This window comes from Diabrotica virgifera, chromosome 7 (genome assembly GCF_917563875.1).
Source record: "Diabrotica virgifera virgifera chromosome 7, PGI_DIABVI_V3a".
NCBI lineage: Eukaryota > Metazoa > Arthropoda > Insecta > Coleoptera > Chrysomelidae > Diabrotica > Diabrotica virgifera.
In genome coordinates, this window is record NC_065449.1 from 234,644,852 (window position 1) to 234,671,336 (window position 26,485).

At 30.3% G+C, this 26,485-nt stretch overlaps 3 protein-coding genes and 1 long non-coding RNA gene across 5 annotated transcripts in view; 3 read left to right on the forward strand and 1 right to left on the reverse strand.

Annotated features, from left to right (window-relative positions):
• Positions 1 to 4,408, reverse strand: part of LOC114348105 (uncharacterized) — a 300,717-nt gene extending 296,309 nt beyond the window's left edge. The window contains exons 1-2 of one of the 2 annotated variants that reach the window (XM_028298736.2): positions 4,186 to 4,408; positions 102 to 442 (exon numbers count right to left, since the gene is read on the reverse strand). In XM_028298736.2, the coding sequence (XP_028154537.1) occupies positions 102 to 282 (181 nt within the window). In that variant the 5' untranslated portion in view covers positions 283 to 442; positions 4,186 to 4,408. The remainder of the gene's footprint in view (positions 1 to 101; positions 443 to 4,185) is intronic. The other variant, XM_050655336.1, reaches the window with a different exon arrangement.
• Positions 1 to 26,485, forward strand: part of LOC114325692 (uncharacterized) — a 357,661-nt gene that overhangs the window by 224,736 nt on the left and 106,440 nt on the right. The window lies entirely within an intron of this gene.
• LOC126887690 (uncharacterized) lies at positions 4,541 to 12,134 on the forward strand. The gene is made up of 2 exons (XR_007699144.1): positions 4,541 to 4,675; positions 11,932 to 12,134. It is a non-coding gene; the product is annotated as an uncharacterized LOC126887690 (long non-coding RNA).
• LOC126887686 (uncharacterized) overlaps positions 23,724 to 26,485 on the forward strand; it is a 32,051-nt gene continuing 29,289 nt past the window's right edge. Inside the window, exon 1 of the mRNA XM_050655334.1 lies at positions 23,724 to 24,310. Coding sequence (XP_050511291.1) covers positions 23,893 to 24,310 — 418 coding nt within the window. The 5' untranslated portion in view covers positions 23,724 to 23,892. The remainder of the gene's footprint in view (positions 24,311 to 26,485) is intronic.

The window sequence follows — 26,485 nt, forward strand, 5'->3', positions numbered from 1 at the left end:
GTATGGTTTGTATATTACATGTGAGTTTTAAATGACTAATGTTGTTTCGTTTTGTATAAAAATAGTAATTAAAACGTATCGCTATAGATAGATAGACTTACCTACAATATGTAAAACTTCTTCTTTCTGGCTATCGGAATCTTCTAACATAACATCTATTTTAAATAATTCTCCTCCATAGTTTTCTCCAGGATTGACTAAGTTGGTTGTTCGAGTCTCTTTTATTTTTTTGCCCTCACCAATGTGTGGTTCTAGAAGTGTTTCTATATTTTTCACACTCATCTTTACACAATTAGGTGAGGTTTAAAATTAAATGATTGATTTTAGGTCTAAGTGTCTTATATCTTATCATCGGTATATATTATGTATTTCTAAATTGATGTTTTTATAATACTTAGATAATTTTTTAAGTCGATTACGATTTTGCAAATATTCATCAGATCTGAAAATTAGATCCTTATAAATTTTTGAAGGTGTTAACATGGGTGGGCTATTATTTGTGCATTAAGTAGTTTCGTCAAATTATCAACTGTAGAAAAATATAATTGCATCTAGTATATTGTATATTGTTCTGAAACTATTCATTTGTGGAATTTATGTAATTTACTATTCTAATTGGGAAATAAGCCACAATTTAACTCCAAAAATGATTTTATCGACGTTTCGACATCCACTTCGAACGTCGTTATCAAAATACAAAATATTAATAAATTAAACACAAATAATGTTGTTGCTTAGTAACAAAATTTTTCTAATAATTTAATTTAATCTGACTTATTCATATTGGCAATTCAGATATATAATATATATTGCCAATATTTATGAGTTGTATTCCTGGGACGACTTTATTGAAAGATAATACATTCAATTACATGAACATCAACTTTAACTTAAGAATAGTCGTCACAAAAAAATGATAGCATGTGATCTGTCTTTAAAAAAAGACAACGACATAATGGTGACAGTACAATTCTCGTGTTAGTGATTCCATAGTAAATCACGAGGAAAAACCAGCAAAAAGATCTGATAAAAGCTATCCCGACGTTGTAAGTATTTGGTCTTACATTCAGTTCACTCTCAAAACTAACACCAAGTTTCGATTTTATATACAGGTCGGTTCATTAATAATTGTCCATATAGTAACTGGAGAAACCTTAGCACAAAATATGAAGATTTAACCTAAAACACGTAAATAAAATGTGGTTACAGGGTGTTTTATCTAAAAATTTAAAAATTATTTTTGCTCAGCATTTTAAAACTGTTCGACATATCCTATTCATACTTGGCAGAAAGTGCGACTATTAATACATCCTACTAAATTATGATAAACAAAAGTTTCCAGATACTACCAGAGGCGTACGACAGGGGATAGCGAATGGTTGACCCTTCTTTAATTCTACGCCACTAGAGGAATTACTTTTTTAGTGCCATTTTTAGATTTTCCAATACTTTCTACGTAAATAATATACTCTTCATTGGTAACGATAAAGTCATTAGTTTTCGAGATATTTGAAGTTAAATATGAAACGGCACAGTTATTTTGATTAATTTATGATATTATGATTCATATAATTAAAATTTAAAAATTATTTGTACCCAGTACTTTAAAACTATTTGGCGTATCTTTATTATAAGTTGGCAGAAAGTGTAGGTACTGTACACCCTACTAAATTAAGATAAATAAACATTTATAGCTACTACCAGAGGCGTACGACAGGGGATACTGGCTGGTTGACTCTTCCCAAATTCTACGCCACTGACGAAATTGTTAGTCAGTCAATTAAAAAATAGATACATTGTTTCGACCACCTTGTTATGGTTTAAACTCATTTTTTCGTTACTAACAAGAGAAATGTTTTAGGAGATCAACAATATAATGTATTGATCTGATGATACATAATTACAGAATAGAATACTTATTGGCTTTTATCAAATCATTAACTCTTATCTTCCATGTTTGAACATATTCATTCATACATAAAATTCTATAAAAAAAACACTTAAATATGTCACAATTTTGCTTAATAAACGTATCACGTAAAAATCGAATTTTGGATGATAAGGAATGCAAATATTAAATGTAAAATACCTAATGCTTAATGACATTAAGTGTTATGTATAAATATTGGATTATCAGCATGAAAGTAAAGTCAAATAATTCACTTATATAACCACTTACAAAAGGTCTTTAATTAACCGCTTCCTATCTTTAAATTAAATTAAATTAAAATTTAAATCAAAGAATAAAACGAAGTGTGTGTCAGATATCATAAATTTTTTTTACTCATTTGGAAAACTTCTCCACTGCATAATAAAGGCGGGTTGACATTACTAGTGAATAACGAAAGTGGTTCACGCTTACGTATTTTGCCCGTGCTATTGTTAGATATTTTATTATCTATTTTCAAACTCGAGCAGTACATTTGTATTTATGCAATGCATAGATACATATGTACTGCTCGAGTTTTATAATGGGACTTTATGGGATCTTATAATTAATCAAACAAACAACAAATACTACAAAATAAATAAACACAAGTACATAACAGAACGAAAAAATTCCATAGTAATGGAATACAGCACTCATCTGCCCAATTCACAAAAAAGTTAATAAATCTATCTGAAAATTAAAGAGGAATTTTACTAAGTATTAGAAGCAGTATATAAGGTATTGGCAAATATTATAAAAAGTAGAAAAAAACCAACGAAACGGAGATAACAGGAGGTTACCAGACTGGATTCAGACAGGGAAGAACAACAACCGATCAATTTTTTACGGTAAAGTTATTACAAAACAATACGAGTAATTATGAACAAAATGTAGGTTTGATATGCTCTTTATTGATTTTAAAGAGGCCTACGACTCAATCTCGCGAAACGAACTATACGAAACAATGAGATTACTAGGATACCAGAGAATAAGGTGCGATTGGTTAAAATGACGCTAACTAATGCAGTTAATAAAGTAATTAGAGAAAGAAGACGACAAATCAAGAAGAAATCACGTACAGATACGGAAATGAGAAAGGAAAATACACAAGAAAATAAATGGACCACAATAAGGTCGAATGACACAGATTATAAATTTGAGAAGGTAACAGAATTTGAGAATATTCGAGTAGCAGATAAGGAAATAGAAGGAGAAGAGAGAGAAATAGATAAAAGGTTGCTGAAATGTAGCAAAGCAGTAGGATCATTAAACGTACTGTTGAAGTTTAAAAAATGTGTCCAAGGCATGATTCGAAATTTTCGATCCTATGCAACAGTAGTGAGACCAACGGTAATGTACGCAGGTGAAACATGGACAATTAATCAGAAAGAAGAAAAAAGCTAGTGATTTGGGAGAATAAAATCTTAAGAAAAGTTTTTGGTGGTCAAAGGAGGCTAATGGGGAATGGTAAAGAAAAACAAACCAGGAGCTAACGAAGTCAGATGGTTGGGACATGTTTCATGAATGCCTCAATAGAGAAACGTCCTAAGAGTTTTGTAAGCAGTAAAACAAGGGAATAAGAGAAGAGGGAGACCACGAAGGAAGTGGTTTGATGTCGTATAGACTGATATATAAGAAGTGGGAATAAGACACTATGGACAACAACTGAAGGACGGGAAATAGTAAAAGAATCTAGTCAAGACTATCGCAGCCAAGAACCTGTAAGGCCCCTATAATATTGTTAAGATATTTTATTTATCGCCAACCGTCACTAAAATCATTCATTATTGTACTCATTTGCCCTCATTTACGGCAGTAAAGTAACACTTTATTGTACTGAAAGAAGAATTTACTTTACCTCCGCGATTAATCGAGATTAAAATGTAAGTGGTCGATGGCAGTAATCGATTATTTATTTGAGTTAACCTACTATTTATTTACTTTAATTATTAAAAATATTGTACAAAATTTACGACATTGTTAATTAAATTTATGTCAAAAGTGAAATTCTGTAGTATTTTGTAATTATGTTCATATAAAATAAATCAAAACTTTACCGATTTAGTAATTATTCAATATTGATAACTATCGATTGAAAATCGAAAGCTGCCATCATGCAAAAGTTATCTGTTATGAATGTCATGGAATTTTTATTACGTCTAAAATTTAAAAAATTCTTAAATTGTAGATTGTTGTAACTTTACTGACTTGGTACATAAATAGCTATTATTAAAATACAAAAAAAATATATTTACCTTATTACTGGATTTTCTATTTCCATCAAATTGATTCCATCAACTCATGTTCACCAATATTTAGTAAATATCCAATATTTAGTGTCTAGTTTTCGATTGTTATGGTTTATTGATACTAAAAACAGAACAAATAGACCATCGTTCATATCGCATAATAATTTATTAATTTTCGATAACGAATATTTTCAAGGCACTTTTACGTATCCCATTATTTACACTACGTATTTTTACCAAATAATCGGTTCTAGATGATTACGGAGATCTAAAATTACGATCCACCAAACACATGGTATTAATGGCTGATTCGATAAATGAGATGGAGCATACTACTATTATTTAATATAAAAAGGACACTAATCCCTTGACGACATTATTAGTAGTAAATTGCACAATGAGCATGGAATGGACCTCACTTCCCACGGGTATGAGAATATGTAGCATAGGCTGTAGGCAATTTATACGAGTGAAGAATGAATATTCCACGTAAATGGTAAGTATAAATTTTATTCGATTATAGAGGCTATTTTTAAATATATACAATACAGGTATCTGTAAAATAAATCAAATTTTTTTCAGATTTTTTTCAAACTAATAATATCAGTTTGTAAAAAATCCTCGGAGGTGTTACCAGAGAAGGTTCCCATTGTTTTTAGTCTGGTAGGATGTAGAATAACATTTTTGGATGTTGTTTTATGTGCTATTAGATTGAAAACTTAGTCTTTTGCTAGCAGTTGCCGCTAATGCATCCCTGCCATTTCGTTCGTTGCGATCCGTGACTGCACGTCGGGGTTTGTCCTAGTTGGGTCAGAGAGATTAACATATGTGCCTCCTGATGAGAGACTAATAAGTTTCGAAACCGGTAGAGTTGCTTGCTGCACTCTCTGATTGAACTGGAATAATGATGCGGCTGTAGTTTCGTGTTGAAACGAAATTGAAAATGGTTATTCATTTTTAAAATTATTTTAATTGAACCTATGTAATAATATTAGATGATCGATTAGATCGCCAACTTTTTCAGTATAATAGAGCTACATCGTTATATTATAGACCCTACAAGAATTAGACACTACCAATTTAAATCTTAAATATGCATTTGTAACTGTTAAATTTCCCACCTTGCAATATTTGTCCGCCATCGGATTTCTTTTATAATTAATATAAATACGATTTCCAGAATGGAAATATGAAACGTCAAACAGGAATAATAGTCCAAATATGTAATTAAGCTTAAAATAGGACAAAACCTCACAATTTTTACAGAATGGATCGATTTGCTTGAAAATTTGAGAATAAGTAGTGGACAGTCCAAGGATTAAAACCTATATAATGCCAAAAGGCGCTTTTATCATGTGAGTAGTCGCCTTTTGGCAAAAAAAATTTTGGTAAAATTGGTAAAAACATTCGTTATAAGCAAAAAGCGTTCTATACATTTTTTTTGGTAAAAGTAATAGTTTTCGATATATTCGCTATCGAAATTGTTAGTTTTATATCGAAAGAATCAATGTTTTAATCAGCTTTTTGCTAATAACTCAAAAAGTTTTCGTTTTATCAAAACAACCTTACTTAAGAAAAATGTACGTTTTGAAAAAATAAACAAAACCGTTTTTTTCAATTTTCTTTAAGACCAATAGTAATCGAGCTATACTTTATTATATGTTAGCTCTTCTTCGTCAGATGCTAAATATTGTAGATTCAAAGTCAATAGACGGGAAAATAATGCATTTCTCGAGAATAAATTATTGTTGAAACTAATTTAAAGTACTTATTTAAAAATATCTATCTCCAGAAATAATAAAAGTCTCCAACTCAAAAATTAAGTGACTTATAATGAAAAGAATGTCAGTCCTTTTTTCAGCAAAAAGTGGTCGGTAACAACGCCTAATCACCACCCTAATTAAAATTAGTCATTAACCCGATTTGGTCTTCTTTATTTATCTATTATTAATAGGTTCTAAAAGTTTAAACGGCTTAGAACGATGAGTTTTAAAAAAAATGGAGTTAAAAGCGAATAACGGGTTTTTGTAGTTTGGAAAAAATGCCTTTTCTTCAGAATAGAAACATTGGCATCAGAGATACGAAAAATATTTAAATATGAAATTGTAGCTTATTTAATTCCCAAAAAGATGGTTTGCAAAAATTTTTTCTGAGACAAAAATTGAGTGAGCTATTGACAATAAAAGTTTGTATTAACATTCAAAAACCACCTTTACTAACCTTTTCAATGTCGTCACTTTTTGTGACTGAGTATTATTAAAGAATTAATACTAATAGCCTGATATATCTTGTAAAACCCTACAAAATTCTGTTTTATCAAACTTTCTAAGATCAAAAATAAAAAGTTACGGTTAAAAAATCAATATATTTTTTTGAAAAAAAAAAGGAGATATCTAATTGGAAGCATAATAATGTAAGTTGATGGTGTTTTAGTCATTGACCATATTTATTCTTCGTTATTTATATATTATTAATAGATTCTAGAAGTTTGACTGGTATCCTTTTAGATACACACTGACAGCAACGCTGTGTACCGAAAAAGATACACATGGCTCGTTGTGTTCGATCTGTTGTGTCTCCTAAGAGGACACACTTTTTTAAGTTTTTATATGTAGAGAATAATGTTATGGCCTGAGCCAAATTCCTGGTATAACTGGGTTTGTCTTTAGACATGAAAATATAGGTTGTATGTAACTAGAAATTAATATGAAAAATGTTATTCTAATACATAGGTAACAACTACTTGAACCCATTCATCCAAAAAAACATTTTGGCCAAGAGTAAAAATTTTGTGAACTAGTGTGGCGCTGAAAGTGTTAAAATAATTAGTTTTTAGAAAACTGGAGTTTAAAGCGAATAACGAATTTTTGTAATTTGGTAAAAAATGCCATTTTCTTCAGAATAGTAAGATTAGCATCAGAGATACGAAAAAATGTTACAATATGAAATTGTATGTTATTTAATTTCCAAGAACTTGGTTTGAAAAAAATTTTTTTTACCGCAAAAATTGAGTGAATCGTAAATAAATATACCACCGAAAAACATTGATTTTTAGATATAAAACTGGCACTTTCGATTTTTGGTTAGAATGAACGTTTTTATCAACTTTTGCGGTCAAAATATAATGAAAAATTTTCACCCGCGAGATAGGGTGGCAACTACCCCCATGGTGAAAGCGCCTTTCGGCATCATATAGATTTTGATCCTTGTACTATCCACTATTTATTCTCAAATTTTCAAGCAAAACGATCGATTCTGTAAAATTTGCGAGGTGAAACGCTTCGGATCCTGGACTATAATAATAAAGTATAATTTTCATTACAATCAATTGTGGCTTAGACCCATAAAATAGCTATTTGTATAACAAGGGAGGAAAGTGCTACTTTTCCTCCCGAGAATGAAGTTTACTGCCCGACGCGTAGCGGAGGGCAGTAATCATTCAAGGGAGGAAAAGGCACTTTACTCCCATGTTATACATATGATTTTTCCACCTTCCTCAAATAACAAGTCATTTTTTCATTTTTACTTAATTTATTTATGTAACTAACCAACAAAATTTATTAAAACTAAAGCTAACAAGTAGGTAGAATATAACTGTCAGCTGTCAAATATAAGTCAAATTATTAATGTAAACATTGTTAAATCAAAATAACAATTTACTGTTTTTTACCATTCTGCAAAATACAGAGTGTTTTATAAATAAACGTTAAAATGTATAGATACTTACGTAAAAATGTAAGATATTATACAGGGCGTCAATGAGTTATATTTACATGAATGAAATACCATGCCGTCACTTTTACTTTTCCTCCCTAGGGAGGAAAAATATTTTCCTCCCTAGGGAGGAAAAGTACAACTTTGCTCCCTACAATGAGGTCCGGAAAAGTATACTTTCGGTAGAGGTAGGTGGAAAAAATAATATTCAACGTTAGAAGTTTGTTTAGTTGTTATTTATAGTCTAGAAAGTCACTGCGCATCCACTAGGAAAATTATTGCGATTCGGATTTTTTGCACAATCTTACTCAAAAAGGACCCCTTTTAACAAATTGTCATGTTGTCAGGACCAAAAGTGCGTCAAATATTTTTTAAAGGTTTTTTTCCTAAAATTATTTTTTTGGCATGGATCGAAGTTTTTTTAGGTTTTTTGGATCATTCCAAACAGAAAAGATCTTTAGTGACATTTCTCTAAAGTTAATAGTTTTTGACATATATAAGCGATTAAAAATTGAAAAAGTGCGAAATTGGCCATTTTTAACCCTCAGAAACCATGTGAAAAACTGAAAATTTGAATATTGCCAAGGTAGGTAGATATTCTCTAAACATCGATTAATGAAATCCCGAAGAGTTTTTTGCAATACAATGTTCAAAACTCCTTTGTTTTTTAATTGCTAATCAAGCGTGCGCGACACTATTTTCCACCGACAGTATGGTGCAAATGAAAGGAATAAATTCGTTATTTCGTAAACCGGCGACTTTAAGGAAAATTCCCGAAACAGGTCGATTTTTATTTTTAAGTTATGATATTGTGGCATATATGGTAAACTAGTGACGTCATCCATTTGGGCGTAATTACGTAATCGACGATTTTTTTAATGAGAATAGGGATCGTGTGCTAGCTCATTTGAAAGGTTCTTTAATTCTCTATTCAGTATTGTAAACATTTATATAATTATTTATACAGTGTCCTTCTACTTATTTTTGTGTCAAATAATATAATTTAATAAAAATTTTTTGGACACCCCGTATAAATAATTATGTACATGTTTACATAACTGAATAGAGAATTGAAGAGTCTTTCAAATGAGCTACCACATGACCCCTATTCTCACTTAAAAAAATCATCGATTACGTCATCTCGCCCAGACGGACGACATCTAATCACTAGTACCTATACCATATATCCACAATGTCATAACTTAAAAATAAAAATCGACCTGTTTCGGGTTTTTTCCTTAAAGTCGCCGGTTTACGAAATAACGAATTTATTCCTTTCATTTGCACCATACTGTATACACATGCAACGGTGGAAAATAGTGTCGCGCACGAGTAATTAGAAATTAAAAAAACAAAGGAGTTCTGAATACTGTATTGCAAAAAAACTCTTTAGGATTTTATCAGTCGATGTTTAAAGAATATCTACCTACATTGGCAAAATTTAAAGTTTTTCACATAGTTTTTGAAGGTTAAGAATGGCCGATTTCGCAATTTTTCAATTTTTAATCGCGTATATGTCAAAAACTATCAACTTTAGAAAAAAGTCACTAAAGACCTTTTCTGTTTGGAATGGTCCAAAAAACCTAAAAAAACTTTGTTCCATGCAAAATAAAATTTAGGAAAAAAACAAAAAAAAAAAAACGTTTAAAAGGTTTTGACCCACTTTTGGTCCTGGTAACATGCAAATTTGTTAAAAGGGCTCCTTTTGAGTAAGATTGTGCAAAAAATCCGAATCAGAATATTTTTCCTAACAGATGCGCAGTGGCTTTCTGGACTATTAAATCATTTGAACGTTTCAGAACTCAGAATATCTTTGGACTATTTTAATACGTTTGTGAATCCATTAAACCTGCTTATCAATACACATATCATTACAGAATATTACATAAATAATATTTATTTTATAAATTGCAATTTATCACAAAATTCAAGGATTCTGTTTTTCTAACATTATATTTGTGTAGTATCATAAACCCAGATAAGTGATTTTGCACATTGAAAAATGCCTTTGACTACAAAATATTAATTCATTATTAATCGATAAAATAGAGTAATCGAGTACATTACTTATTATAAGAGGTTCTTCAACGATGATCACTCTTATTTTTCTCTGTTTCAATAGTAATAGATGAACCGATGAATGGTACAAACTAACGTATCTTTCTTTAACGTGGACCACGTGTCATCATAATTTTACAATTCAATAATATGTATTTAGACCAGGGCGCATCTGTAAAAATATTAGTACATTTGGACGTTGAGAGGTGACTCAAATTTTTTTGCAGAAATTGCTTGAAAATAACTCAAATAATAATATTTGAGTTATCCTCCCTCTCAAAAAGGTCCGGAACATTGTTTAAATAATCAAAATGTCAAAAATCGCAGGAAAAATTCGATTTTTTTCTTGGTTTTTTGATTATAACTTTAAAAGTATTCATTTCCAAGAAAAGTGGTACTGACATAAAAGTTGCGTAATTAAACTTCCTACAATATAGTATTGGTTAAAAATTTAAAAAATAGTCACCCTTGTTGCAAAATAGCAATAATTGCGAAAAAACCATACAAAAACAAGTATGCGCATTTTACGTTTTCAAACATTTATGCTACACTTAAGACCTTCATATTTCACCCAGAAAAACTGTATGGTACAGTAAAACAACGCTGTAAATTTAATTAGGATCGGTTTAATAGATTTTGCAAAATAAATTTTGAAATCCAGCTTTCGCAAAAAAATTTCATTTTTTCAAAATGTTACAGGACTGAAAATAAAGCAGATACAAAGTTGAATTTTTTTTACTTATAAAAGTGTACTGTTCCTTTCATTTTCAATTTGCAAAGCTAAAATCGACTAACTACCACAGCGTCAGAATTTTTTTTAAAGAAACAATAATTATTGGTGCTACGCGCAGGACAGCGGATAGTTTGCTCTGATTGGGCATTCCAATGACCTTTGATAATGACTGATACATTTTAATTTTTATTGCATTTCGATATAAATAAATAAATTTGTTTATTGCAAAATAAAAACACATACTTTATCCTTTGAAATAACACTTTTTCTGGCAAAAATTTTCTTTGTTCATATATTTTAACTTAGAGAATAAAAGTTTGTTATTTTTAAACATATGCAATTGTTTAAACAATATTTCACAAACAATAATAAAATTAGTTTGATTTTTGTGGAATTAAAATTTTAAAATACAACAAAATATAGAGTAAGAAAATAATATATTAGATAAAGTTTGGAAGAAATTTTGGTGGAAATCAACTTGTGTGAATCGAATACCGCTGTCCTGCGCGTAGCACCAAAAATAAATGTTTATTTAAAAAAACTCCTGGCGCCGTGGCAATTAATAGATTTTAATTTTGCAAATTGCAAATTAAAGGTACCGTATACTTCTATAATCAAAAAAAAAATTTAACTTGCTATCTGCTTTATTTTCAGTACCTACTGCAACATTAAAAAAAAATGAATTTTTTTTTGCGAAAGTTGGATTGCCAAATTTATTTTGCAAAATCTATTAAACCGATCTTAATGAAATTTACAGTGTTGTTTTACTATATCATAAAGTTTTTCTGGGTAAAATATGAAGGTCCTAAGTTTAGCATAAATGGTTGAAAAACGTAAAATGCCAATACTTGTTTTTGTATGGTTTTTTTTCTCAATTATTGCTATTTTGCAACAAGGGTGACTATTTTTTAAATTTTTAACCAATTCTATGTTGTAGGAAATTTAATTAGGCAACTTTTATGTTAGTACAACTTTTCTCGAAAATGAATACTTTAAACTTATAATCAAAAAACCAATAATAAAATCGAATTTTTCCTTCATATTTTGATATTTTGATTATTTAAATAATGTTCCGGACCATTTTGAGTGGGAGGATAGCTCAAATATTATTATTTGATTTATTTTCAAGCAATTTCTGCAAAAAAATTTGAGTCACCTCTCAACGTCCATCTCAAAACAGATGCGCCTTGGACTAATTACTATGTCATTTAAAAGATTTTAATAATAAAAAATTTGGATGTTTTCAGCTACTATCAAGATTTTTCACTGTGATGATCTGACTGGATCGAAAACGTTTTGGAGATTTATATTCCATTTGGGTCAAAAAAAAATTACATCATACATAGGAAGTTTTTACTTCATTGTAAGTTTGTTTATACTTTATTATAGAGCCAACTACTGGAATTTTCCCTTTTAATTCATTTTTAAATAAAATAAGTGTATAAAACCATTTATAAGACTTTCAGTCATGTTGGGTACAATTTGCATGCATATATACAGGAATCTGTTTAAACCAGTTTAAAGAAATGTATATTCTATAAGTACTATACTTCCGCGTTTTGTACTCAGATAGCGCATGGTTCGTTTTATTCTAAAAAAGAATAATGTTCAAAAGCAAGATGGTGGCAATTACATTTTTGGCTAGAGGTAAGTGTACTAGTTTCTTCAAATATCAGTTTGAATGAAAGTCAATCACGGTTTATATATCAGTGCAAAGTTGAAAGTAATGTTACTTCTTACTAATAATTGTAAATGTATTTTATTGAAACTTTACTTTTTCAAATAGAGAAGTGTACCTCAAATTCAAATTCGATAGGCACAATTATTGTACCCAAAATGACTAAGTTTTATTTTTATTTTTAAAGTAAAATACATAACTACAAAAAATATTGAAGGAAATGGAATATTGGAGAACGAAATGCTAGAAAAGCCCATAGCTATTCTTTTTCTCATGATCATCTTTCAGTGCGTCACAGTTTTTCGATTTCTTTCTAATGCATTAAATTGTATGTGACAGAAAAAAGCGCACGTCGGTGATTACATTTCGTCGGTAACATTTTTATAACATTTATTCTAGTTATTCTAGTTGTCGATACAACAAAAAAAAAAAAAAAATAATTAAGTGTAATTATATTTTATAATAATTTCTATTTTAAGATAATATAAGTCTTTCTTTAGCCAATTACTGTAAAATAATTTCTTAATTGTTATAAATAAAGGTACTATGATTTAAGAAAAAAAAACAATTATCTCGGCTTCAGATGGTTGTAGAAAATTTAAATTTTTTTATAAATCTTCGTTTCATCTTCAGTAACAATAATATGTAAGTTAAAAACTTATAGGATGTACAGGGCCGCTTCAGCTCTAAATGTTTATAACGAAATTTGCCCCCTTATTTTCAAATCCAAAAATTAGAGGTTTAAAAATATTTTACGCATTTATTTACATCAGAATATGAAAATATAACTCTTTAGAAGGAGATTGGATGTTTCACCAACTTTCTACGATTTTTTTTTCAAAAAGTTATAGCCTTCGATATTTGGCCTCTTGGGATAAACAATTTATAATATCTAAGCAACAAATTCGTTAATCTGGCCTTACAATTTTTTTTATGTTTGGAATTGAAAGATCTTCATTTTAAAGCTTTAAAAAATAAAAAATTATTTGTACAATAAATAATGCAATTGTAAAAAACGGCCATTTTGGACTTTTCGCAGGCTGTTTTGCAATAACCAATTAACAAAATTAAACATACCGTAGCTCAAATTGTAGGTTTTTTAATTTACTACAACTTTCTATTAAAAAGTTTTTCTCTAAAATCAATATCCTAAGCTACAAAATTAAAAATCAATAAAAATTGCAAATTTAACAAATGAAAATCGCAATTGAAAAAAAAGCGCACAATATTTTTGGTTACATTTTAGTATAAGTTATTCCTGGCATCGTCCTTTACAACATCTGATAGGTTTCAAGAATTCCTGAATTATATCACGTTTTTTCACCCACAGCCTGGGGTATAATACAAAAATGAATAATACACACAAAATACTTAGAATTTGTTATCAACTTGAGAGTAAAAATACCACCCTCAAAATTTTTAACTAAAAGTATGGTTATTTGCCTATAGAAACGAGGCCAACTTTGAAAAATTATTATTTATGTAACTTATGCAACTAACTGTGAAAATTTATTAGAGAACTTAAACTAACAAGGAGGTACAGTATAACTGTCAACTGTCAAATATAAGTCAAATTATTAATGTAAACATCGTTAAATCAAAATATCAATTTACTGTTTTTTACCATTCTGCACAATATAGGGTGTTCTTAACGTTAAAATGTATACCCACTTACGTAATAGAAAATGGAATATTTTATAGGGGGTCAATAAGTTATTTCATCAATGACATACCATGACGTCACTTTTACTTTTACTCCCTAGGTAGTAAAAGTACGATTTTGCTCCCAATAATCAGATCAGGAAAAGTATACTTTCGACAGAGGTAGGTAGAATAGCTATTTGTATAACAAGGGAGCAAAGTGCTACTTTTCCTCCCGAGAATGAAGTTTACTGCCCGACGCGTAGCGGAGGGCAGTAATCATTCAAGGAAGGAAAAGGCACTTTACTCCAATGTTACATGGTTTTTCCACCTTCCTCAAATAACAAGTCATTTTTTTATTTTTACTTAATTTATTTATGTATCTAACCAACAAAATTTATTAGAACTAAAACTAACAAGTAGGTACAATATAACTGTCAACTGTCAAATATAAGTCAAATTATTAATGTAAACATTGTTAAATCAGAATAACAATTTACTGTTTTTTACCATTCTGCAAAATACAAATAAATGTTTTTAAATAAACGTTAAAATGTATAGATACTTACGTAATAGAAAATATATACTGTACAGGGCGTCAATAAGTTATAGTTCATGAATGAAATACCATGACGTCACTTTTACTTTTCCTCCCTAGGGAGGAAAAGTACAACTTTGCTCCCTACAATTAGGTCCGGAAAAGTATACTTTCTTTAGATGTAGGTGGAAAAAATGTTTTTTGCATTACAGTCAATTCTGGCTTAATCCTATACAGACATAATATTTAACTAACAATTTTTTTAATCACATTTTAGTCACGCTAGTGTTACGAAATATTTGCAATTCTAATAATACCTGTGACAACTTAGCATACTGACTTAAATCCAATTCTTTTGTTAAATATATTTACGTGGTTTTTAAATCAAAGCAGAAAGATATTCCATTGTTATGTAAACAAATATTGTAATTTGTACTTGTGTCAATGACATTCCTATTGAGGAATATTTTTGACCATTTTTCGTGTTTTGCGATGATTAATAGACAATTCGAATTGTTAATGTACAGTTTGCGGCAAAATAAAAAGTACCTACTGAATATTGAAATATTTACAATTATTTAATATATATTTAGTATATGTACATAATACAGCCTTGTAAACGTTATTCACAATGACATTCCCGATCAAACAGGTGTTAAAAATGCCCTATAGCATGAAAAAATCTTTAGTTCTAGTCCACAATTACGAAATGTCAGACAGTAGATCGGTCTTCCTCCCTCAGCATTCCCCATATTATGTACGCATCAGGTGGCGTTAGGTACCTTAGGTAGAGAATTTAGAAAGGATAAAGTTTTAAACGTAGTTATACTACTATATTCTCATTATCATAAAATCCTTTATAAAAGGTATATACAAATATACCTTTTATAAAGGATTTTATGTTTTTGTAATGGTATACAGCCAACTACAGGAAATTTTTCCTCGTGGATTCTCATTATGTTTTTGGTTAATATATTAATTAATGTATTAATGTATTAATAAATGTATAAATGTTTTTTTTTTAATTATTAAATAATTTTTTTTACTCAGAGGAGAGCAACATTTTGACGCCTTTTTTTAATTTTTTGCGAATCCTGAGAAAACTAATAAGTATTTTTGAAAAATTTAAACGCTGAATGAAAGATTACTTAATTACCGAGGGCCGAAAGTCCCTTAGAATAAATAAAAAGTTTCTTTTGAATGAGATATTTAAAATTAAAAGTCACACTAAATTTTCTGTTAGTTTTTCGCCCCTGTAACTTATTAAAATAAACATTATAGCAGTTTTCAGGGACTTTCGGCCCTCGGAAATAACGTAATCTTTCATTCTGCTTTTAAATTTTTCAAAAATATTTTTAATTTTCTCAGGATTCGAAAAAAATGAATCCCATTTAAATAGCATTGAAGCCAAAAGTTCGTACCCATCCCCTTAACGTATTTTGCAACAAATTTATATTAAGACGTAGGGATTATAAACAAATTAAATAATAAATTATTTATCTCGTAATAAACTTGAATTAAAAATGTATTAGTTTTGGTATTATTAATAATAACAACGTAATAATAACCTAAAAGAATATTTTATTGGTGAAATAAAGATCAGATTATTGTTCAAAATATCACAGCGACCTAATACCGCATTATATCAATTACGTTAAACAAACAAATTGGATGATAACTCTTAGGGCCGGTTGTTCGAACGCTAATCAACAATGATCATTATTAAATATTTAATTACTGTCACCAAAACTGTCAATGTCAACTTTGTTTGGGTCGCTGAAAACATAATTAATTACAATTATGAGATTTATTATTAATTATGTTAATAATTATTGTTATATTAATTGATTATAGTCTCAGAATTGTAATTAATTATGTTTTAACAATTGACATTGACAGTAATTAATTATTTGATAATGATCATTGTTGATTAGCGTTCGAACAACCGGCCCTCATACTATCGTTAAATAGATCAAATACAATCCAAAATTAAAAATTACAGTGAACAGAGATGAACTTCAACAGGTAATGTCATATTACAAAATGTTTTATACAATTTTTCTATACACGAAAAAAAAAACAGTTTGTATATTATACAGGGTGTCCAGAAACTCTACCGAAAAACGGAGACAGGAGATTCTTCAGATAATTTTAGGACAATTTAGCTCAATTGGCCTAGTCCGAAAAAGCTTCCTAAGGGAGCTAGAGCTCTTTGAAAATGGCGTCTTCTAATTAGTTTTTCTTTAAATACTTCCAGAGCGCTTCAATTTAGAAAAAAGAAAATCGGTGCGTATATTTATCTTCCAGAGATAAATCGATTCCATCCATTGCGAATTTCTAGTACCGATCATAGGCGTCCGTTTGGGGTAGGGCAACAGATATTTTATCACATAAGTTTGTCTCTAACTTTTAAGCATTTTTGACTTTTAAGCATTTTTGACACTGAATTATTAAATTGTGGGTTATTGTAGTACTAAAAGGTAGTCTTGCTTCAAGTCGGTAGGACAAACCGTTTTCTAGAAAAATCGATTTAAAAATTTTTCGTTTTTTCATTTTGAATAAAAATTAAAAAAAAAAAATAAAAAAACGGTTTATTTTACCGACTTAAAGCAAGAGTAACTTTTAGTACTAGAATACCTCATAACTTAATAATCTAGAGTCAAAAATGCTTAAAAATTAAAGTCAAAAATATTATGCGATAAAATAACCGTTGACCTACCCAAAACGGATGCATATGATCTGTACTAGAAATTCGCAATTAATGAAATCGATTCATCTCTGAAATATAAATAAACGTACCAGTTTCCGGATTTCTAAATACTTTTTTTATTTTTTTTTTTTTTGAAATTCATAAAAAGAAAAGTTTTTAAATGGATTTTTCTAGAAAACGGTGTATCCTGTCGACTTAAAACAGGAGTATCTTTTAGTTGTAGAATAATTTACAATTTAATAATCCAGAGTCAAAAATGCTTAAAAATTAAAGATAAAAAAGGTATGTGATAAAATAACTGTTGCCCTACCCAAAACGGACGCCTATGACCGGTACTAGAAATTCGCAATGGATGGAATCGATTTATCTCTGGAACATAAATATGTGTACCAATGTTCGTTTTTCTCAATATAAGCGTTCTGGAGTTATTTAAGAAAAACTAATTACAAGACGTCATTTCCAAAGAGCTCTAGCTCCATTAGGAAGCATTTTCGGACAAGGTGAATTGGGTTAAAATGTCTTAACATTATCTGAGGAATATCCAGCTTTCATTTGTCGGTAGAGTTTCTGGACACCCTGTGTACTAAAAATTTATTACTAAATACTAAAAAGCAGGTTACTTACAATTATTGTTTTCAACCATTTTAAAACATTAAACAATGGTAAAAGTTCGTCCATGTCCATGTTTTCATCTCTGTCTCTTGATTGCTATTGTCCGATTAGGTTATGTCTACCATCTTGTTTAGGTTATCGCACCATTTGTCAGAGGTATTCTCCTCCTTCTTTTTTTTACATATTATTATGTGCCACCTGTGAATGAGATAACTATTTGATAAGATCAGGAATGTACATAAGGTATAACGATTACAACAGGCTTATAAAAATAGAATGTAATGAGGGTGAAAATATAAAAAAAAACCAAATAAATAATATAAGAAGCTTACCAGTTAATTAGCCAATGGCTCACCACAGAAGATCAGGAAGACAAAAAATAATAGAGAATGCAAACTAATGAAAGGTAAAAAGTTAAAGATCAGAAAGAAACAATTTGGACAAAAAAGATATAAGGAATATTATTGGGAAGTTCAAAAGTAAGATTTAATAGAAAACACAGAGGAACTTTAGACAGAATACCCATGGAAAAGATAAGAGGAAATACATACAAATGGGCCAATGGGCAAAAATATATGCACTCTCAAACCTTACGAAACAAGAGACAAATAAACAAACGTTGCAGATACCTACATCTGAAAACGAAATAAGGAAAGCGGTAAAAATTATGATAAATATTAAAGCAGCTCATCCTGGAGACTACCTGCAGAAATGCTGAAACACGCTGGTTCGGTTTAATTCAAGAATTAAAATAAATATTTAACAAATGCTAATTTGATGGAAAAATGTAGAAGGAATAACAAATGGACCACTTATGCTCAATGCATCATCATCATCCAGGCTCAAAAGACCACTGCTGAACATAGACCCCCTCCTCTTGTTTCCAACCCCGACTATCCTGCTCCGCTTTCATCCAGTTTTTATTTAGCCTTCTTAAATCGTCAGTAACGTCAGTCCATCTTGAAGGCGGTCGACCGACGCTTCTCTTGTTTTCTCTTGGTGTCCATTCCAATAATTTCTTTGTTCATTGCTCACTTGTTATTCTGGCTATGTGTTTTGCCCATCTGCATTTTAGTCTAGTTCTTCTCCTGATATCTTCTTTCTTGATTTTGTTAAGTTCAATAAATAAAAAGATAAACAAAAATGATCCCAATAATTATGAAAACAATTTATACGTTATACCTTCTGTGGATGGGCTGTAAGAATAGCTGTAAATCATTAAAGGGGGGATGGAGGAACAGCTGCGAATTTGAGAAGAATTTTTTTGAGCTGGACGCACAATGGTAGGGGAGCCCAAGCGGGGATTTTTGCAGTTATTCGCGCGAGTTAGAAAATCACATGGGCAGAAACCCTGTAAATGTACCACTACCATATAGGGACTCTTAATAAAGGGGAAATCCTTGGGGGGTCTGAAAAAAAAATCTTAGAATATCTCAAAGTCGTCAGATTAAGATATTATGGTAAATTAATTACATGCAAAACAGTGTATATTTCAAAAATCTGACGACTTGAGTAGTGTATAAAGAAATTGGTGAGTCACCAAGTTTCACAAAAAAAGCGAATATTTCGCGAAATGAACAGCAGGTCGAAAAACTCAAAGTACGTGTTCATTATTTTTTAAAAATCTATTGAATGATACCAAACGCAACTCCCACGAAGAGGGGTGGGGGTAACTTTCAAATCTTAAACATGAGCCCCCATTTTTTATTACAGATTTGGATTCCTTTTGTAAAAATAAATAACTTTTATTTGAGACATTTTTTCCAATTATAAATAGATGGCAATGTAATCGATATATGGTGAAAAAACGATATTTGGAAATTAAAAATTAAAATAAAAAATGGAAAGTCCCCACTCAAATGGAAAACTTTACGTTTTTGGTTTTAGGAGATAATCTTCACAACCCAATAGGTCCCCATAACGCTCGAGTAATTGCAAAATCATACTTGCGTCTCCTACTACAAGTACTGATAATATAGATAATATAGTTTCTTTAAAACAGCTCATACAAAAACAACAGGTCTTCTTCTTTTTCAGGTGCCATCTCCGCTACGGAGGTTGGCAATCATCATAGCTATTTTAATTTTTGAAGCAGTAGCTATAAATAATTTTTTTGAGCTGCATCCAAACCATTCTCTCAGGTTCTTCAGCCAAGAAATTCGTCTTTTTCAGATGCTTCTTCTGCCATCTATTTTTCCTTGCATTATGAGTCGCAGGATGCTAAACTTCTCGCCCCGCATCACATGTCCGAGATACTGTAGTTTTCTTTGTTTAACTGTAAGTTCAACTTCCTTCTTTTTTTACCTATTCTTCTCAGTACTTCGTTGTTCGTAACTCTATCTACCCAGAAAACCCTCATAATTCTTCTATAGGTCCACATTTCAAATGCGTTAAGTCGTCTCATTGTCTACATTTAATGTCCATGATTTCACTCCATAGTATAGTAAACTGTATACATAACATTTTTTTAGGCGTACTTTAAGACCTAATGTTAAATCTTTGCTACATAGGACCTTTTTCATTTTCATAAAATTAGAACGTGCTTTTTCGATTCTGACTTTGATTTCTGCAGTGAAGTCATTATTTTCTGTTATAAGTGTTCCTAGGTAAGTGTACTTTTTTACTCTTTCGATCTGCTGGCCCTCTACTATCAAGATTTCGTTATGATTATGGTTGTTTTTACTAATTTTCATAAACTTTGTCTTTTTGATATTGAGAGAGAGTCCGTACTCTCTACTACACCTTACTATTTTACTCATGAGTCTTTGCAGGTCTTGTAAACTATCGGCTATTATTACTGTATCATCTGCATATCTGATATTGTTAACTAAGACTCCATTTACTCTAGGCCGCACATCAAAGAAACATGAAACGTAAATTACGTTTCATGGAAATAAACCACTGCTAAACAAATATATGTCCGGCCATTTATGAAACTCTCCGAAAATAAAAATGTGTCATGAGCATGAATCACACTCGTTTCATTGGTAGGCGGACTTTGAGATTTGTTTAGCAGTGTTTTCTTTTCATGAAACATGTTTTTCGTTTCATGTTTCATGTTTTTCGTTTCATGTTTCTTTGGTGTGCTGTCATGATCGGCTTATGCCGACTGTTTCATCTTCCAGAGTTTCTCGCATTACCTCTTCAGAATAAGCGTTAAATAATAGAGGTGATAGTATGCAGCCTTGCCTGACTCCTCTCTTTATTTCTATTTCTTCAGATGTTTCTTTTTCAATTCTTACTATTGCTCGCTGATTGTAATAGAGGTGTGTTGTTAGTCTTAAATTTCTTTTACTATTTAGGTTTTTATTTTTCAGAATTTCCATGAGTCGATCATATTTTACTTTATCAAACGTTTTATTCTAGTCTATAAAACAGACGTAAAGAGGACGGTTAACATCCAAACGTCTGTGTCAGCACGTTGAAGAAGAATAATGCCTCCCTGGTACCCATACCATTGCGGAACCCAATTTTCAAGGTACGTGACATTAAGCTTATGGTTCGGTAGTGACTGCATTATTTGGCATTCATTATCTTTGGCAAACACAAAAATGCTGATGTCAACATTTCTCTAGGGATGATTCCCTTAGTATAGATAGCGTTAAACAGCTCTACTATTATGTCCAGGTTTTTCTTGTTGACCAACTTTATCAGCTCGCTAGGTAATTCATCTTGACCAGCAGATTTATTGATTTTCATAGAATCTATTGCCTGACTAACCTCTGATTTGATTATCTCATACAACATCTCATACAACAACAAAATTACTTCGGAATGGACATGTGGATAGGATGTCCGAGATAAAGTTAAAAAAATGAAACCAAATAGAAAGAGGAAAATGCAACGTTCTAGATTACAGTGGAATGGATACATAACAGCCATCGTAAAAGAGACCTCCCAGAAGAAGAAATAAATGATAAGAAGACAAAAATGGTGATTGGGATGTGGTAAACGACAAACAGGAGATGGTGTGGTATAAAGTTACTGACGAGTAGTAAAATTAATATAATGGTTATTAATAAATGTCATGAAACTGTATTTATTACGAGAAATATGATAATACTTTTGTAATGTATTCTAAAATTAAAGTCTACAAGAAACTTTGTATTCCGACCATTGGCGTAGCTGACAGGGCCGTAAGGCGGGGGCCCCGACCTTAGGAGGGGCCCCTTAAAGCCTTCAAGCTTAATACTTTTACTTTCGTTAAATTGGGGACCAAAACATATTTTCCTAATAAGCATCAAAATAGGGAATTTGGAAGGAAATAATGAAGCTGGTAATTGACGGAACTCTTACTCTTTCCGGGTGTCATTTAGCCTTTCGTAGACATGTTGGTAGTTTAGATGAAGGTGAATCACAAAAATGTAATTTTTGTCGTTGGTTCTTTTACTAGCTAAAAATGAGCCTGTTTTTGCGAAATTAATCGATAAAAACAATAATTTAAAAACAAATTACTTGAGCCCCCAAATGCAAAACGAAGTTATAAATTTGCTGGCTCAAGAAACTGAAAAGAAATTGATTAATTTAATTAAAAAAAGTTATTTTTATTCAATAATTCTTGATATTACTCAGCACTCAAGATATTTCAAAGCACGATCAGTTTAGTTTTATTTTCCGGTATGTAAAATAACTTGTGATGAAAATAATTTATCATCCAAAGAAGAAGTTGTTGAAAGTTTTTTGGGATTTATTCGTATATTAGACCAAAGTGCAGAAAGTCTTGTAAGTGAAATTTTAAAATGTATACGATCAAAGCACCTTTCCGTACACAACTGCAGATGAAAGGGGTATGATGAGGAAGCGTTATGTGTGGTACAAATTCAGGCGTACAAAGGCGCATAACTGACATTGAAAAAACATCTTCTTATATTCATTATGCATCCCTTAATCTGAAGCTAGTGTTGAATGATGCCGTTTCTGGTGTACAGGAGTTGGTTTTTGTAGGATATATTTAAAAGTTTATGTTTTTTAGTGCGAGTATTAAAAGATGGGGTGTACTATGTACTATTATGACTTTGGATTCATCGCGTTTGCCAACACTAGAAATATTATGTGAAACCCGGTGGTCATCCAGGCATGATGCTGTTATGGCTTTATGTCGAGCTTTCCGACAATTAATGAAATTTTTAACGAAAATTTCATTGCTGTCTAAAAAACGATAAAAAATTAAAAGCTAATGCATTATTAAAGCATATGAATAATTTTGAATTTGTCGTCAACATTACTATTCAATTTAAAATTCTTAAATTCATTAATTTAATACCAACACTTTTGCAATCTGAAACGGCAGAGTTAACGGTCGCTCTTCAATTTTTTCAAAAAAAATCGTGATAATCTTCGAGAAATGAGAAACTCGTTTTCCGAAACTTTAGATAAAGTAGCAGGAATAGCAGAATAGTGGGGTATTATACCGGAATTTAAAAATAAATGGATAAAACGCATAAAAAAAATTTACGATGAGCTCAGCTGCGACGAAAAAATATCTTCTAGCAAAAAAAGTTTTGAAGTTAATGTTTTCAAAAAACTTACTATGCAATAGGTTTGTCAGATTAAGGTATATGTAGGTATAATAGGTTTTCATTTCTATTCCCAAAAAATCTACTGATGAATTTACTAAACACTCTTACAAGAATCTAAAATCTTAAATCTAGAACTGATGAAGAAATGTCAAATATTGTCATTTACACAAATTTTAGTAATTATACTGTTATTAGTTTTCGTTATGTTTTTAATACGGGGGCCCACAAAAATTGTCGCGGGGGCCCCCCAATCTTCAGCTACGCCAGTGATTCCGACAAACAATATTTACTTTGCTTAATATTTTCTGCACGCATCACTTGACATAATCACTTCTAAATTTAGTTCCATATCGAACGCTACGACTATCTAACAATTGTTCTATAAATACTCGAAATTGAAACATTGGTTACGGTACTGTATTACGATGTCACTGGTAGAGTAAAAGCACGAAAAATTTCGTGAGGCAGGTTAAATTTTAACCTTTTGTCAGTCAAGCATATCCGGCTACAATGAATAAAATTAATGAGTTCAAGGAGCTTATTAGGGACTATATTGGGCCTAGTAAGAGTGTGGTAGATACAAAAGTGAGCAATGTTACAGCACCGGGAGAGAATTACATGAGTGAAATTATTCGGATTAACGTTACTCTAAAAAATGATACTACGGGGAAAGAAGAAGAGTTGTCCATGGTGGCGAAATTGGTGATTGATGCTGAGATTGTTAATGGAGGAACCACAGCCATAATCACCAAGAATGAAGTGGTGTTTTATAAAGAAGTGATTCCTGTTATACAGGAATTTCAGAGAAGACATAATTTGCCGGTTCTAGATTTATTTCCAAAGTTTATAGCCGGTAGGCTTAATCTCAATGGTAGCGATGTAGCTGATACAGATGCTGTTTTGATTTTGGAGGATTTATCACCAGCAGGTAAATTGTTTTTTTATTTGTATTATACATTTTTAACAAGAAGAAAATCTGATCGCTTTTTTATAGCCTTGGTAGATTAGTAAAAACTTAAGTTAAAGTTTGTGGGTTCACCACCCTTCTACCAAAAGGGCTATCTTGAAAAAATTGGTGCAAAGGGTTTTCGCGCCGTATCTCGTAAACTGACAACCCTACAAAAAATTTATATACCAGTATTTTATAACAAATTGAATTGTCTACAACATCATTCTATTATATTTTTTTCTTAAAATGGAAAACCAAAAAGTTGTAAAAAAAAAATAATTGAAAATTTTTGAAAATATTTTCTTTTCGGCATTATTATTTTTCTGACGATTTTATAATAAAATAACAACAGAGCAATTTTATTGAGGGTTGTTAAGCAAATAAGGCTTATAGGTTATTGATTATGTACTACAGAAAGGAACTACAACATTAACGGGGTTTTATTATTTCATATGGTCAATGGACATCTATATATATGAAAAAACCGCGGAGTGCTACCATTTAAAGGGGTGCATTTTTGAGAAATGGTGAATTAGTCTCTGGGAACAGGTTACATTAGGGTGAGTTCTATGCACTTTTGGTACAAACACGTCTACATAAAAATTGTTCCTGGTTAAATTTCCTATCTAAATATAACTTTTTAAAGTCAAAGATACTTTTCTTTACAAAAATTTATTCAAAAGAAAAAGCACAAAGAAACCCAAAAGAAAGAAATTTTGCTTTTTTCCATAACTTTTGTCCACGGGGATATAGGTATGGATATTGCTTCACAGAAAAATACTTACATATTTTCTCTTTAAAATGATGTATGATAGAGGTCATTAGGATTTACAGTTTTCGAAATATGATTTTTCAAATTTCGCCACTCACAGCAATTTTGAGCAATATTCCTTGTTATTTCGCAAATATTGTTCTGTAACTTTTTTCTGCGTTACTTTAGGCATATGCAATGGGGCATGTAAGAGGAATAGAAATCAATTACCTTTAAAGTTTTCTACTGTATAATGTTGTACGACTTCTTTTGAAGAGGTTATCTTTTTGAAGATTTTATACTTTTAACGTGTGTTTATATTTTTTACGATTATTTTTTAAATTTCCCATTATAACTTTCTTTTTCTACATTTAGATGTATATTATATAATAAAAAGAAATCTTATTCTGTTTACTTTAAAATGGTGTATTACAAAAAATTCTAGTTTTTGAATAAGATATGCTTTTTCAAAATGTAATAAGTACTTGCAACGATTTTTGATTTTAGAATTATTTTTTAAATTTCTCATTATAACTTTTTTATGTGATTGTGTGTTATGATTGAATCTTATTTTTTATAGGTAATACTTTGGATCCACTTGACTCGGCAGGGCAAACTTCAAAAGCTGGATTAATTCCATTAATTCCACTGTCAAAGCTCCTGCACTACAAGCTTTGCTTGAAAAAATAGCATGTAAATGTACCAAAGGATATACAAAAAACTGCGGTTGTAGGAAGATAGGAATTAGTTGTCCAATATTCTGTCAAGGGTGCATGTGCATGGGTACTAATTTTGGGAACTGAGATAGTTCTGAGGTGACTGAGATAACTGAGGTGTCAGAGGAAGATATTGAAGCTAATGCTAAGGAAGAGATGGACTTTGATTTTGAAAATTTTTTAAATGTCAGCGTTTAAATAATTTTACCTAAAGTAGTGTTTTCTAAGACTAATGTTTGATGATGATGTAGATGATACACCATTTTAAAGAACAGAAAGTAAGCCCTCTTTATTGAGCAATATATAGTATATTGATGTACAAGAAAAAAAAGTTATAATAAGAAATTTAAAAAATAATCCTAAAATCAAAAATCGTTGCAAGTACTTATTACATTTTGAAAAATAATATCTTATTAAAAAATAACCCCAGAATTTTTTATAATACACCATTTTAAAGTAAGCAAAATAAGCTTTTTTTATTATAAAATATAATATATACCTTAATGTAAAAGAAAAAAAGTTATAACGAGAAATTCAAAAATAATCGTAAACAATGTAAAAAATAATATTTTTTTTATATTAGGTATAATATATAATAAATAATGTAATATTATATATACGGTACATAATATAATATAATATAATATATAATATATTATATAATAATATTATTTAATTTTTATATTA